The sequence below is a fragment of the Podarcis pityusensis genome (assembly GCF_964106645.2).
Source record: "Podarcis pityusensis genome assembly, chromosome: 17".
NCBI classification, from domain to species: Eukaryota; Metazoa; Chordata; class Lepidosauria; order Squamata; family Lacertidae; genus Podarcis; species Podarcis pityusensis.
This window is the reverse complement of record NC_138042.1, coordinates 204,492-218,986: the sequence shown is the minus strand read 5'-3', so window position 1 is coordinate 218,986 and position 14,495 is coordinate 204,492. Positions and strand designations below refer to the sequence as shown.

At 44.9% G+C, this 14,495-nt stretch overlaps 1 protein-coding gene across 4 annotated transcripts in view; it reads right to left on the bottom strand.

Moving 5' to 3' along the window:
* Positions 1-2,550: 2,550 nt before the first annotated feature.
* LOC308466641 (uncharacterized protein) overlaps positions 2,551-14,495 on the bottom strand; it is a 103,692-nt gene continuing 91,747 nt past the window's right edge. For 3 of the 4 annotated variants that reach the window (XM_080987561.1, XM_080987560.1, XM_080987563.1), the window contains 4 exons: positions 12,024-12,116; positions 11,138-11,293; positions 5,824-5,917; positions 2,551-2,981 (listed from right to left, as the gene is read on the bottom strand). In XM_080987561.1, coding sequence (XP_080843687.1) covers positions 2,837-2,981; positions 5,824-5,917; positions 11,138-11,293; positions 12,024-12,116 — 488 coding nt within the window. In that variant the 3' untranslated portion in view covers positions 2,551-2,836. The remainder of the gene's footprint in view (positions 2,982-5,823; positions 5,918-11,137; positions 11,294-12,023; positions 12,117-14,495) is intronic. The other variant, XM_080987562.1, reaches the window with a different exon arrangement.

Below are 14,495 nucleotides of genomic sequence, written 5' to 3'. Positions count from 1 at the left end.
AAATTAATAAAGTGAGGTCTAGCTGCCTGCCTGCCTGTATATGTATATACTTCTTGCTTTGATTTATGTTTTCTGTGTTTCAAACGTTTAAAGGTTTCATATTTGTAATGTTTCACTCCTGATTAAGAGAATGTTCCATTTATACTGCCTATCCTCTTTTGCCACCCACTTTCATTCTGTTCTTTATCCTAATTGTTATTTACTGCTGCTCATGTCAATTCCTACTTGTAGGTTTATTTGGTTATTGTACCTGAAATATACTTGGAGTCCTGCAGTGATTTCATGCTCCTTATTGCAGCTTGTAAAACAGTGATTGATTCCCCGCCCCAAAATCTCAGTCTTTTATATACATTCTGTCAGGGGTTCAGGGACAGAGGCACAGGGTAGGCAGGAGCTGGAGAGCGATGGGGATGAATCCCAGGACAGCGAGGAAGAGGAGGACAATGACTCAAGAGATTCCATGAGTCTTTCCAGCGAATCAGAGGATTCCCAGAAGGGGGCGCCGGTGGTCAAGGCCAGGGGAGCCCCAGGGGGGACATGTCAGGAGCAGGGGGCCAGCGGGGGATCCCAAAGTGGCAGCTGGGCGTCAGGACCAGCCTCCCCGCCAGAGTGCAGCGAAGGGGGTGGAGGTTCCAGTGTATCAGGGGAAGCAGCTCCGGCAGCAGAGAAGGGAGGGAGGTCGGAGCAAGCCACCCTCCCGGAAGGGGAGGGGAGTAGTGAAGGGAGTAGTGTAACTGTCAAAAGGAAGGTTAGAGGTTGGGCGCGCGCGCCAAGTTCAAATGTGGAGGCGCGCAGAAGTACGGGGAGCCCGGAGGAGGAGCCAGGTCCCAAAGCCCGCAGGAGGGGGGAAGAGCAATCTGGGGATTCCGCGTCAGGGGAATCCAGGAGGGGCGAAACCCCAGTGGGCAGGAAGACCCTGCGGAAAAGGAAAGAGAGGAAGAGGTGGAGCAGCGCAAGCCTCTTAAACTGGTGCAGGGGAGGGACTGACTCAGAGGGGACTTCAACGGTCTAAGCGTAGCAGACGTGGGGCTGCGCGCCTCGGATGTGAAGCAAACAATGAACTCCAATAAACACTTTTGTATATAAGAAGAACTTGGCGTTGGTCTTTTGTGAGCTGAGACCTGAGGCAGCCCTGACACATTCTTTACACAATGAATCCCGGCTGATTGGCTGATTCTGCTTCCCTCCTGGAGCAGGCTAATCAGTTGTTGCATTCTAGGATCCTACTTGCCAAGTTTAGTACATAACAATACCTTTTTAGATAATCTGTAAATGGTTCTGATTCCTCCCTCAGCTGTCTCTCCCTGGTCTCTAGTTTTTGTTGTTATGCTAGCCAATTCTATTTTGTTGTCATGATAACCAATTCAAAAGAGGCAAAAGAGGATGATGTTGTTGTTGTTTAATCGTTTAGTTGTTTCCGACTCTTCGTGACCCCCTGGACCAGAGCACGCCAGGCACTCCTGTCTTCCACTGCCTCCCGCAGTTTGGTCAAACTCATGCTGGTAGCTTGAACACTGTCCAACCATCTTGTCCTCTGTTGTCCCCTTCTCCTTGCGCCCTCCATCTTTCCCAACATCAGAGTTTTTTCTAGGGAGTCTTCTCTTCTCGTGAGGTGGCCAAAGTCTTGGAGCTTCAGCTTCAGGATCTGTCCTTCCAGTGAGCACTCAGGGCTGATTTCCTTAAGAATGGATGCGTTTGATCTTCTTGCAGTCCATGGGACTCTCAAGAGTCTCCTCCAGCACCATAATTCAAAAGCATCAATTCTCAAGGGCAAATTTGGATTTTTCAAGAATGACACAAGACATAGGTTCTTGTGGAGATGCATTTCAGCCTTTTGCGGTGGGAAGAACTTTGGGACACCATGTTCCCCCAAATAGTAATTTTGGCTGAAGAGATCTGATATAATCTAAACATAGTTGTACCTAGAAGCCATTCTGTGGGCGGCAAGTGGGGAAACAAATGTTCTTTGCCTTGTGAAGGCTGGCATCTGGGGATTCTCCTCGACCTGGCTTTGAACACTGATATCTAGATAATGGCCATGTCCAAAAGTGCCTTGGATGTCCCAGCTAAGCCTCTTCTAAGTAGATCTAGCCATGGTGATAAACACTTTAGTACCGGGAGGTTTTTAATGCTGTAAGCCACCCAGAGTGGCTGGGGAAACCCAGCCAGATGGACGGGGTATAAATAACAAATAACAAATTTTATTACATCATGATCTATATATTAATTACAGGGTCTTTGAAACTTGTCCAGAAACCCCAGTTGATTGACAGTATCTTCACGGATTTGTCATCTGTTTTCATGCAGGGGTGGGGAACCTATGGCCCTCCAGATGTTGTGGGACTGCAATCAGCCCCAGCAATCATGACCAGTCATCAGGGATGATGGGAGCTATAGCCCCCCAAACATCTGGAGAACCATAGATCCCTCATCCCTGTTCTAAGTGATGCCGGGAAAATTATAAGCAAACAATATAGCAGGTGGATTCTGAGCAAAACTGTGAGGGGAATAATGGCTGTGATCTTAGCAAGAAAATATTGGAAACAAAAATATTGTTCTATGACAAGTTTATGAATAAAGAATTGTAACATAAAAATACAAGAAGTGACCAAGAATCAAGAGTTATCAGTCTGGATACCTCAGCTGGTATGCTGATAATGCCAAAGTTACAGGTTTGATCTCTATATGGGACATCTGCATACACCTGCACTGCAGATGATCCTCAATTCTATGAATGTTTCAGTGTCTGTTAAAGACCTAACATTTTACAATTGGTCTACTGTAATCATCAACTGTAACTGATTTAAAAAAACATGAAAACAAGAAGTATTGACCATCATTTATGAACCTTTATGTGTAATGGGTTCTCTTTCTTTTTCTTCAGCAGTTGTTGGAACCATTCACTCATTGGGAAAAACATTACACACCGTAAAGCAATTATGGTGATTGCTTCCACACCACAGTGCTTCTCATAGAGTGGCCTAAAAGCGCAAGGGGTGGTGGAGAGAAAGAGCTGGTGAGCAACACATTAAGATTCTTTTTGTGCACATGTACACATGTACATTCTCAAAAAAACACTTGATAAAACCATTTGTACAATCATATCAAGTTTGCTTCTCTGAATCCTAAACTTTTGATAAAAGTAACACAGTGCTTAAATGTAAACAGTTTATTGTATTTCTCCTTGTCAGCCAGTAATCACTCAGGGCTGGAAAGACACGTCATGGTCCACCCTAGATAACTAGTTCAAGAAACAGGTAGGTAGCCGTGTTGGACTGACACAGTCAAAATTATTATTATTATTATTATTATTATTAATATCTGAAGAAGTGTGCATGCACACGAAAGATACCCAGAACAAACATAGTTGGTCTTTAAGGTGCCACTGGATAATTTTTAAAAACATTTATTTGGTTCAAGAAAGTTATGTTCATCCCTATCTCAGAGAAACTGGGAGAGATCATCAGGGGGGTTGGGCTGGGTGTTCATCGGTACAGATGAAGCCCAGCTCTACCTCTCCTTTAAATCAGAACCAGTGAAGGCAGTGAAGGTCCTGTGTGAGTGACTGGAGGGAGAGGGGACGGGCAGGTGTGGAGGACTCCCTAGTCCTGAATGGAGTAACTGTGCCCCTAAAGGACCAGGTGCGACCAGTCATTTTGGACTCGCAGCTGTCCATGGAGGCACAGGTCAATTCTGTGTCCAGGGCAGCTGTCTACCAACTCCATCTGGTACCCCGGCTGAGACCCTCCCTGCCTCCCGCCCTGTCTTGACAGAGTGGTGCATGTTCTGGTTATCTCCCGCTTGGACTACTCCAATGTGCTCTATGTGGGGTTACCTTGGAAGGGGACTTGGAAACTACAACTAATCCAGAATGGGGCAACTGGTGACCGGGAGTGATCACTGTGACCATATAGCACCAGTCCTTCACTGGCTCCCATTACGTTTCCAAGCACAATTTGAAGTGTTGGTGCTGACCTTTAAAGCTCTAAATGGCCTCGGCCCTGTATACCTGAAGGAGCATCTCCACCCCCATCACTTAGCCTAGGTCCTCCTCCGAGGGTCTTTTGGCGGTTCCCTCATTGCGAGAAGCAAAGTTACAGGGAACCAGGCAGAGGGTAGTTGCACCCACCCCGTGGAACGCCCTCCCATCAGATGTCAAGGAGGTAAAGAACTACACAACTTTTAGAAGACATCTGAAGGCAGCTCTGTATCAGGAAGTTTTTTTACCTTTTTTGTATTTTTCTGGAAGCCACGCAGAGTGGCTGGGGAAACCCAGCCAGATGGGCAGTATATTACTATTATTATTATTATTAGTAGTAGTAGTAGTAGTAGTAGTAGTATTTACCTGCAATCTTCATGTCACGTCAGTCAATCAAATGTTTATAACAGTCAACAAGCCATTAACAGCAGGGGAGCTGTCTTGGGCCTCAGGTTATAGATGTGATGTAACGCGTGTGTCCCGGCCTCGGAACCTGACCTCCAGTGCCACCGGAAGTCAGGTTCCAAGAGTTCGAAAGACCTCTGAAAACATCTCCCAGGTCTCGCAAGACACGACTTCTGGTGATTTGCGAGGCACCGGAAGTTGTGGTTGGAGCCCTGTGGTGTGGGTGCCAAGCACCCACAACAAACTTTTTGTGAGTGCTCGGGCACCCAAAGCCCCCTATAGTTGGTGCCCCTGATTACCAGGTAACACTAATTGCTACATTTCCATTCAGGAGTGGGGCTTCTGCCAGCTGAGATGGCCAAAGGCTAAGTCCTGCTGGGTTGCTAGGTCACATGCCTGTGCTGAATGAAATTTGAAATAGTGGTAAGTATCAGGCTCACCAGGATCCACAGCAAGACCCACAAGCTGCAATCCACAGCTTGTGGGATTAGGCACATAGCTAGCGGGTTGGGCAAGAACACAGGATGCAGTCCACAGTCTGGGCACACAGAGACAGTCAGAAGATGTTGCTTCAGCTGCTCTTGCAGCCTCATACTGAGACATAGAATCGTAGCACTGTAGAATTGGAAGGGACCCCCAGGCTGGAACCTCATTGCAGAGCTCAGCTAAAGCCCAGGTTGACGCAGAAAACCCTCATTGTGAGGAGGCCCTACTCAGAGTAGCCCTTTACTCATGAGGAGTCCACCACTGCATCTGAGCACTTCTCTTGAGTAAGATAGTCTCAGCCTGCCTCTTGAACCACCATTGCTCCCAGGGACTCAGGGGTTGTTCTGTTTCCACTCCAGAGAGGCATGAGGCAAAGTGAGGAGATCACCTCAGGCAGCAGGGTCCACAAGGGCAGCAGATCCCAAGGTAAATCTTTATTTCCCCCTTGTTCTTGATGTAGATCTTCACTTACCCCTTCTTCAGAGCCAGGGAGGGGAGGGTCAATTTGTGGTTCACCTCAGGTGCCAATATATATTGGACAGGCCCTGACAGAGCAACCTCTCTGCAACTAGGAACCATCGCCAATCTCTTCCAAGAGTCCTGACACCTCCTCAACTGTTGCTTTGGGCTGTTCCTGAGTGCTGCCAGTTTCTGAGAGCTTGAGAGCATCTTTGGCCACATCCTCCTTGGAAGACGAGTTATATAACGTGGGCATGACAACCTACCTCACTCTTTTTTGGTACTCACCCTGTTTTGGTACTCAGCCTGTTTCAGCTCAGGGGGTGAAACCTTGGCTGAGGTGTCTGAATCAGGGTGGATGACTTACAGCAATGTATCTCCAGCTGAGCTGGGGTGTGGGACTTCAGACAGCAGGACTTCAGGTACTTTTTAGCTCCTTGGTTTTTTCTTATTAAAACATTCTTACATGCAGGGAAGCTGATGCAATTACTCACCATTCAGAGAACTGTTTTGAACTGACTATCTCCTTGTCTCCAATAACTTTCTTCACACACTCGGTGTCATCTTTAATATCCTCATCTAGGAACTCTGTGGAGGATGTTAATAAAAGCAAGTCAAGGAAAAACAAATCCTGGTCCAGGTAGACTTCCTGGATCTTTGATTCTGGAAGCTGTGTATATGTGGAATGTGAGCTTTTACCTTAACTCAAAGCAACCACCTTTACTCTTTCCAGTTAGCTTTCCATGTTTGAGGAACTGTTGGATGTGATAGGTGGTAATGCTCCATAGCAAATATGAATATAACTCTTTCATGTTGCAATATATATGTTTAAGGGAGCAATTCTACATGTAAGAAGCTGATGTTAAGCAAGCTGGTGTAAAGTATCAGATCTAAACTCTAGGTAATTATAGAATTGTAGGGTTGGAAGAGACCACGAGGGTCATCTAGTCCAACCACCTGCAAAATCTTTTGCCCAAAGTGGGGCTAGAACCCAAAACCCTGAGATTAAGAGTCATGCTGAACCATCTGAATCAGGAGCAGGGCTACCGCTTGCTGAGCCAGCCTAAGCCTGGCAGAGGAGAAACAAGCCTTCAAAACAGACTTTAGAGTTACACTACATCACCCTTCCCGCCACCTTAACTAACACCAAGTTGCCAGGTCCCATGGTAGAGCTGAACAGGCTTAGGATTCAGCTAAAGTCCCCTCTGGTCCTGCCCCCACCACATCCCCAGAATGCCCCCTTTTCAGGGCTTACTCTGTCTTAAGATCTGCCAAATTTGGCTAAGCTGGCTGCATCATGGCTGTGGAAAATATGCTGTAGTATCTCCAGCTGGGCCAAGGACAGGGAGCCCAGCTGCACTGTGAATTTCCCAGCTCTGCCAGAGATCCATTGGCTCCTAACTGTGCTCATCCTGGTGTATCTTATAGGATTGTTCCTCTAATAGCTGCTGCAAAAGCAACTGCAATTTTGCAAAGGATGATAAATATTTGAAGTAAGAAACTACTTTGAGCATCTATAAAAGATATGAATAAGCTTATTTGTTCTTTCCAAATATCTCTTCATAGTATTATGTTTCAGTGTTATGCTCAGGGGTATTATGATTTGTTGAAACATGTTCCAAATCTGTGATGAAGATAGAAGAACCTGAGCCTAAAACCTCCACTAGGCATCTTCAATTCAGTATCAGGTGTAACACTACCTTGTGGTTATTTAGTGTGCATAGCGTAAAAGCTTCCAGGTTGTCTCGGAGTCTAAGCCTTTGGCCCAAGCAAGCCTAGTATGTGGGCACAACAGTCACAAATGCCAAGTGTGAATCTGATTAACAATTCTCCAGTTTAAACTGGGAGTGAGACAGCATGTTCTCCCTCTAATTCATTTCCTGGTGCGTGCATGAACATAAGACAAGCCTGCTGGATCAGGCCAATGGCCCATCTTCACAGTGGCCAACCAGAGGCCTGTGGGAAACTCTTAATCAAGTCCCCTTTAGGGAAAGTTCTTCATGCCAGGAAGAGCCACCCAGAGGTTTCTTGTTCCTGTCTGCCCAAATGGAGGAGGCTCTCTCAACACTGCAGAGGGATGCAGATGAAGAAGAAGGGAATGAAAGGGGTTAAATCAGGCATGTCCAAAGTCCGTTTCGGGGGCCTAATCCAGCCCGCTGGTTGGTTTAATCTGGCCCCTGTGGCAGTTTATTTCCTGGGGTAAAATTGTAAAAAACCTCAAAAACTCCAACCCTAAAAAAAGCTCAACAACTTCAAAGGTTGGGGCCCTTCACGTCATCAAATCTGGCCCTCTTTGAAAAAATTCCCAGGGCATGGAAATCCCAGGGCATGGGAGGAACAGACTTCACCCACAGATCACCTTGATGCCTGGCTCCTGCTCCTGCATGCAATATGGGGGCAGACTGAGGCACTGGGTGCAAAAGCTTTTCGCCTGACGCAAACCCCCATGCTGCTATTCAGAAGCAGAGCTTCTCCTATTAATTGGATTTTAATTGGCATAAAGTAAGGCATACACCAGAGGAGACGCCATCAAATGCAAGTTTTAAAGATATACAAGTGAGGATGGATTATTGTATGGAGTAATATTGAGATTAAAAGAACAGCTGAAGCTGTGTGTGGTTTAAAGTGATGGAAGTGGGGGGAGTTCTATTGTTTGAATGGATCGTCTTGTGAAATCAGAGCTGATCCCCACCCACCCCTCAAAAACAATGGAAAAAGAAAAGAGACCAAGAGACCAAGAGGAGTTGAGATACAGCCTTAGAGGAAGGACATTGGCCAGAAAATGCAGTCATAAAGATGAAAGGAATTTGGTGGCTGTGGACAAACAGAGGCTTTAAGGATGGTGGTGAATCAAAAGGAAAGAGCTGCCAGACTACCTGCGGCTATGCTTGAAACAGGCTGAGGAGGAAATGGCAAAGCTTCAAAACTGATCAGCAGGAAGGAGTAGACTGCTGTAGACTGTTGTTTGTCTGGAGAAGCCAAGCAGTATGGGAGCATTGTGGGATGGAGCTAAACTGAGAAACCTCGAGAAACTCTGGGATTATAGCTCCACCCTAGAGCAGCAGATGAACCTCAAGGACGGGGCAGCAAACAAAGCCAAGGGTACGAACAGTTGGACATATTAGACTGGCACATGCTGACTGAAAAGAAAAAAGTCAGAGCTCCTCACTTGAAATTCTTTGAAAAGTTAAATAACATAATAACAGGAACAGAAATCTTTAAGAATGCAGCTGCTATCTAAGTGATTCTAATATCAATTGGAATGTAATTAGAAGCTAATAAGAATATGAATCGCAGTAATATAATGCACTATGGAGCGCGGCAAACCACTTTAATTAAATTGAGCTTGTTTGGAGGTTCTAGCAGAGGAGCACAGTTATCATATACCCTTGACCGAAGATCGGTACACTCCTTCTATCTGGGATGGTCGTCCTCTTCCACCGAGTGCGCAACTTCGGAAGGGACACACATGGAGCGGTGAGGGAGGAAGGGGACACCTGCCTAGCCAGCCAGATCAGCCGAATCAACCCTGGCGATCAATGGGGTGACAGATGTCGCAACCAGATCGCCTGTCTGAATTGTGCATTGCTTTGTAACGATTTGTTGGGTCTCTGGACCGTAATAAAGATTGATTGATTGATTGATTGATTGATTAAATCGCATTACATAATTTGGAATTAATTGGAATTAATTTGGAATCAATTGGTATTGGTAGAATTTGTATAATTGGATTAATATAGGGAAACTAATAAAATAACATATGAAAAAGGAAGAGCCACCCAGATGATAAAGGAGTCTGAAAGCCTTCCACACAAAGAGAGGGGAAGGAAGGAAGGAAGGATCATGGGGAACTGGAATTAATGGACCTAACTTAGTCATATTAATTAATTTCAACTGGCTGTGAGTGTCTGGAGGTGGTTGGAGGATGGATGGTGGTTAACAGATTGAGGCTGAATCCTGGCAAGTACTATTTTGAGGGGATAGCGGGTGGATGGGGGCTAAGACCCTACCCACCCGCAGACTGTCTTGCCAGAGTGGTCCATGCTCCCACTTGGACTTCTGTAAGGCTACATCTGAAGGTGACTTGGAAACTAAAACCAATCCAAAATTTGGCAGCTAAAGGGTCTTCACTGGCTCACGTTTCAGAGCACAATTCAAAGTGCTGGTACTGAACTTTAAAGCCCTCAACAGTGTTGCCCTGTATACCCGAAGGAGCGTCTCCAACCCCCTTGTTCAGCCCAGACACGGAAGTCTTTTGGCGGTTCCCTAACTATGGGAAGTGATGTTACAGGGAACCAGGCAGAGGGCCTTCTCGGTAGTGGCACCTGCCAGATGTCAAAGAGATAAATAATTATACAACTTTTAGAAGACATCTGAAGGCAGCCCTGTATTGTGAAGTTTTTTATGTTTGATGTTTGATTCTGTTTTTATATGCATTGGAAGCCGCCCAGAGTGGGTGGGGTATAAATATTATTAAAATAGTATTAGTAAAGCTAGTTAGTAAAGCTAATCTGTCTCCTGAGAAATCTCTATGTGGGACAAGAAGCTACAGTTAGAACTGGGTATGGAACAACTGATTGGTTCAAAATTGGGAAAGGAGTACGGCAAGGCTGTATATTGTCTCCCTGCTTATTTAACTTATATGCAGAATTCATCATGCGAAAAGATAGGCTGGATGAATCCCAAGCCGGAATTAAGATCACTGGAAGAAATATCAACAACCTCAGATATGCAGATGACACAACCTTGATGGCAGAAAGTGAGGAGGAATTAAAGAACCTTTTAATGAGGGTGAAAGAGGAGAGCGCAAAATATGGTCTGAAGCTCAACATCAAAAAAACGAAGATCATGGCCACTGGGCCCATCACCTCCTGGCAAATAGAAGGGGAAGAAATGGAAGCAGTGAGAGATTTTACTTTCTTGGGCTCCATGATCACTGCAGAGGGTGACAGCAGTCACAAAATTAAAAGACGCCTGCTCCTTGGGAGAAAGGCGATGGCAAACCTAGACAGCATCTTAAAAAGCAGAGACATCACCTTGCCAACAAAGGTCCGTATAGTTAAAGCTATGGTTTTCCCAGTAGTGATGTATGGAAGTGAGAGCTGGACCATAAAGAAGGCTGATCACCAAAGAATTGATGCTTTTGAATTATGGTGCTAGAGGAGACTCTTGAGAGTCCCATGGACTGCAAGAAGATCAAATCTCTCCATTCTGAAGGAAATCAACCCTGAGTGCTCACTGGAAGGACAGATCCTGAAGCTGAGACTCCAATACTTTGGCCACCTCATGGGAAGAGAAGACTCCCTGGAAAAGACCCTGATGTTGGGAAAGATGGAGGGCACAAGGAGAAGGGGACGACAGAGGACGAGATGGTTGGACAGTGTTCTCGAAGCTACAAACATGAGTCTGACCAAATTGCGGGAGGCAGTGGAAGACAGGAGTGCCTGGCGTGCTCTGGTCCATGGGGTCACGAAGAGTCGGACACGACTAAACGACTAAACAACAACAACAACAAAAGCTAATGAGTCCCACCAGCACAACCGGCTCCCCCCTGTGTGCTCCCGAATTGGCTTGAAGAGATCAGGAGAAACCCCAGGACAATGCATGAGGTTAGGAGAAGGGGAATCATTCCTCCTGGCAAGCTGAAATGCATGCACTGATGGAACAATTGCACTATGTTAAATTCCTCCCATAGGGTCCATTCTGGTTACATTCCAACTAGCTTAAGCCTTTAACACTTCTTAATAATAAGGAATAACCTGGTGATCTTGAGTCACACATGGCAAAGGTTTATAAGGAGTCACTTACTATCGCAGGCAATGCTGCATTTGTTCTTCGAGGCTTGCTTCCCATTACTGCACCATTTGGCACCATTCAGTCGGAATAATCCATAGTATGGATGGTCGCCTTCACTTGTAAAGTAGTTGGTAGTCAAGTTACTTGCAAATGTAGCCAAACAGACAACTGGTTATAGAAGCATGGTATAAAAATCAGAAATGTGGAATATATTTTAAATAATAAAACCAGCTCCAAAACATTGATATAGGATGGGATTTTAAAAATAACTCCAATTTCAGCTCCAGATTCAGTTTAAAAGCTTTAAAATAATTGATATTAACAATTCTGCCTTAACATATGTGACTCATTCAATCTTTCTTGTTGTAACATTATAAAATAGCAAGTAGTATATATCATTTTATTCTATTTGGTTTATATTCTGCCTTTCAAAGGGCTCACAGCGTGACTATAAACATTTCTAACAACTTCTAAAACTTTTCAAATGTCGTGATGCCTCCTTTGAATCTTGCTAGTTGACAATTCACAGTTTTGAGAGCTAGCAATTCAAAATTCTGCATTTCCTGTTGTAACCTTGTAAAATAATAGGGAGTACACACCACAACATTTCTAACGGCTTTTAATACTTTGCTACGATATTACAAATTTCTTTCTCATGGTTCTTGCAAGTTCTATAGGTTATTAGTTTCCAATTTCCAATTTCACCACACTATTTGAAAAAGGATCGTAAGTGTTAATAAGGATAATTACTTTTAAACAAAAAAATATATGCATGACAATGCATGACACACACTTTCTTCAGAAAAGCGAAACGGGAGGAAACTGAAATCACATACTGCAAAATGCATCTAAGTTAATCATACCAGTAGGGTGGAAGTTGTATACCCCATGAACTCACATTGATGTAAACCAGTCCATGTAGAGGAGTCCATTCCATAACTTCTCAGTAGATAAAACAGTTCACAGGCATCAAACACTTTGGTCTCATGGCCTACAATGAGCAGGTAGAATACGGAAAGGAGAAAGGCCTTCATTGCTGCTGATCTTTGCAGAACAGTGTGTCCTCCAGAGCCCAGGTTTTATAGTCCCTGGCTGTAGGCTGTCCATTCCATCTGCAAGTGTTCTTCTTCTTGTGCCATCTCATTGGAACATCAAAATCTGCCTTATATGGAGTCAGGTGCATGGGCCCATCCAGCTCAGTACTGCTTACAGTGACTGGCAGTGGCTCTCCAGGGTTGCAGACAGGGGTCTCTCCCAGTCCTTCCTGGAGATGCTGGGGATTGAATCTGGGCCCTTTGGCATGCAAGGCAGATGCCCTGATGCTGAGCTATATGGCCCGCTCTTATAGGGCAGCTAATGGCTGTAGCAACAGCCTAGCCTTTCCCACATTACCTAGAGCCAATTCCACTTCTAAAAACTGTTAAAGGAAGCACTGGGTTTACAGCTGCCATCAGACCCGTGCCTACACCCACCTTCAAAATACTCATGCAACTGGTCCTACAGGTCTGGGAAACTTAGCTGAGCCTCGTTCCAAAACAGCTGTACATGGGCATTCAATGCATATGTACTATTGTGTGTGACAGTGAGTGGGAAGCAGACATGATATATTTTCTGAGGGACACCACAAGGCAAACCTGGTGTTCATTTCAGCAATGGTAGTATGATGCCTTTCTTGATGCCTTTTGGCATCAAGAAAGAATTTATTTCTTAACTGGAAGCATTTAATCTTCAACCCTCTGCTTGATGTCACTCACAGGAGCCACCTCCTAGGGGCTGAGGGTTATTTGCCCCCCCCCCTAAAAAATTCTGAGTGGGCCAGCCACCCCCCAAGCTAATAGACATTGCCATTCAAATGGTGTGCATGCACCACACCATGTGAATCATTATTTTATTTAAGATGGTACCCCTGGTGTCACTCAAATATAGTAATTTTACATATTTACTTCAGTGTTTTGAAAATATTTGTATTCTGCTTTCTGCTTAGCAGGCTTTGAAAGCAGTTGGCAACAACAGCAATTAAAAATGATGAACATAATTTTTAAAAATCAAAAAATTCACAGCCAATATATATAAAAATTACATAGCAGTAACCAACAAGGAGAATGTCACAACAAAATAGAGCTAGCCCTCTTCCCAAATTCCTTCAGAAATGGGATACTGTTTGCACCTTCTCTGGCTCCACCTAACTTCCTTGCTGCCACTTTTTTCAGTTCCTGCACACCTGGTCTCCTCGTGAGTAGCACTGATACCATTTACGGGAAGGGAAAGGGGCAAGTTGGCAGAGAAGTTGGGGCTGTGCAGGTGTGCAGTAGATGCCATCTGGTGCTCCTGCCTGCATATCTGCACAGTTCCAGCCTCCCTACTGCCTTCCTCCTCTCCCTCCGGGCGAGGAGGTGCTCCCTTCTGAGCACTTCTGATGCTGCTGGACTACAGTCAGGGATATGTGAACATGCCAACATTCCTTTGCATACTCATCCTTTATTTTAAATTCTGATGCAATTGATTTACTTGTGCAAGTATTTCTTCCATTTCATTGTCCACAGAAATATATGCATCTTCTTTTTTTACATATAGCGTACACATAGCTGAGCCATCAAAAAATATTTACATGCTGTTACCTTCCCTGAATGCTGCTTTTCGGTTGTAGCAAAAATAATGAGTCTTGTGGTACCTTAAAGACAAAACCATCTATTTCACTATCTTGATTTCTCAGTCCAGTAGAAGCATGTCATGTTCTCTCACTTCCTTCACATAGGCATCAGGGAAGGACAGTTTAGCACTCTGTGGACATTTTTCACCTACTATCTTGGATTGTAGAAATTCTTCTGGGCATATTATACATTTGACAGGCATGTTCCTCCACTCAGTGTGATGCCACATGTGTGATTAAGCCCCCCTTTTATTGGAATGTTTTAACTGTGTATTTTACAAAGAAAATGGTCGTGTGTGCATCTGCTGAAATAACTCTCAAGCTAATTTATTTTAAAATGTATTTGCAGTAAACATGAATTTGTGTTTGACAGCTTGAAATCCCCCCTTTTTGTGCCAATGTATTTCTGCCATAAGGGATGTGGGTGGCGCTGTGGTCTAAACCACTGAGCCCAGGGATTCCCAATCAGAAGGTTGGCGGTTCGAATCCCTGCGAGCGACGGGGTGAGCTCCCGTTGCTCGGTCCCAGCTCCTGCCAACCTAACAGTTCGAAAGCACGCCCAAAAAAAGAAAAAAAGAAAAAAAGTGCAAGTAGATAAATAGGTGCTGCTCCAGTAAACAGCGTTTCCATCTGCTGCTCTGGTTTCACTAGAAGTGGCTTAGTCATCCTGGCCACATGACCCAGATAAACTGTCTGCGGACAAAAGCCGGATCCCTCGGC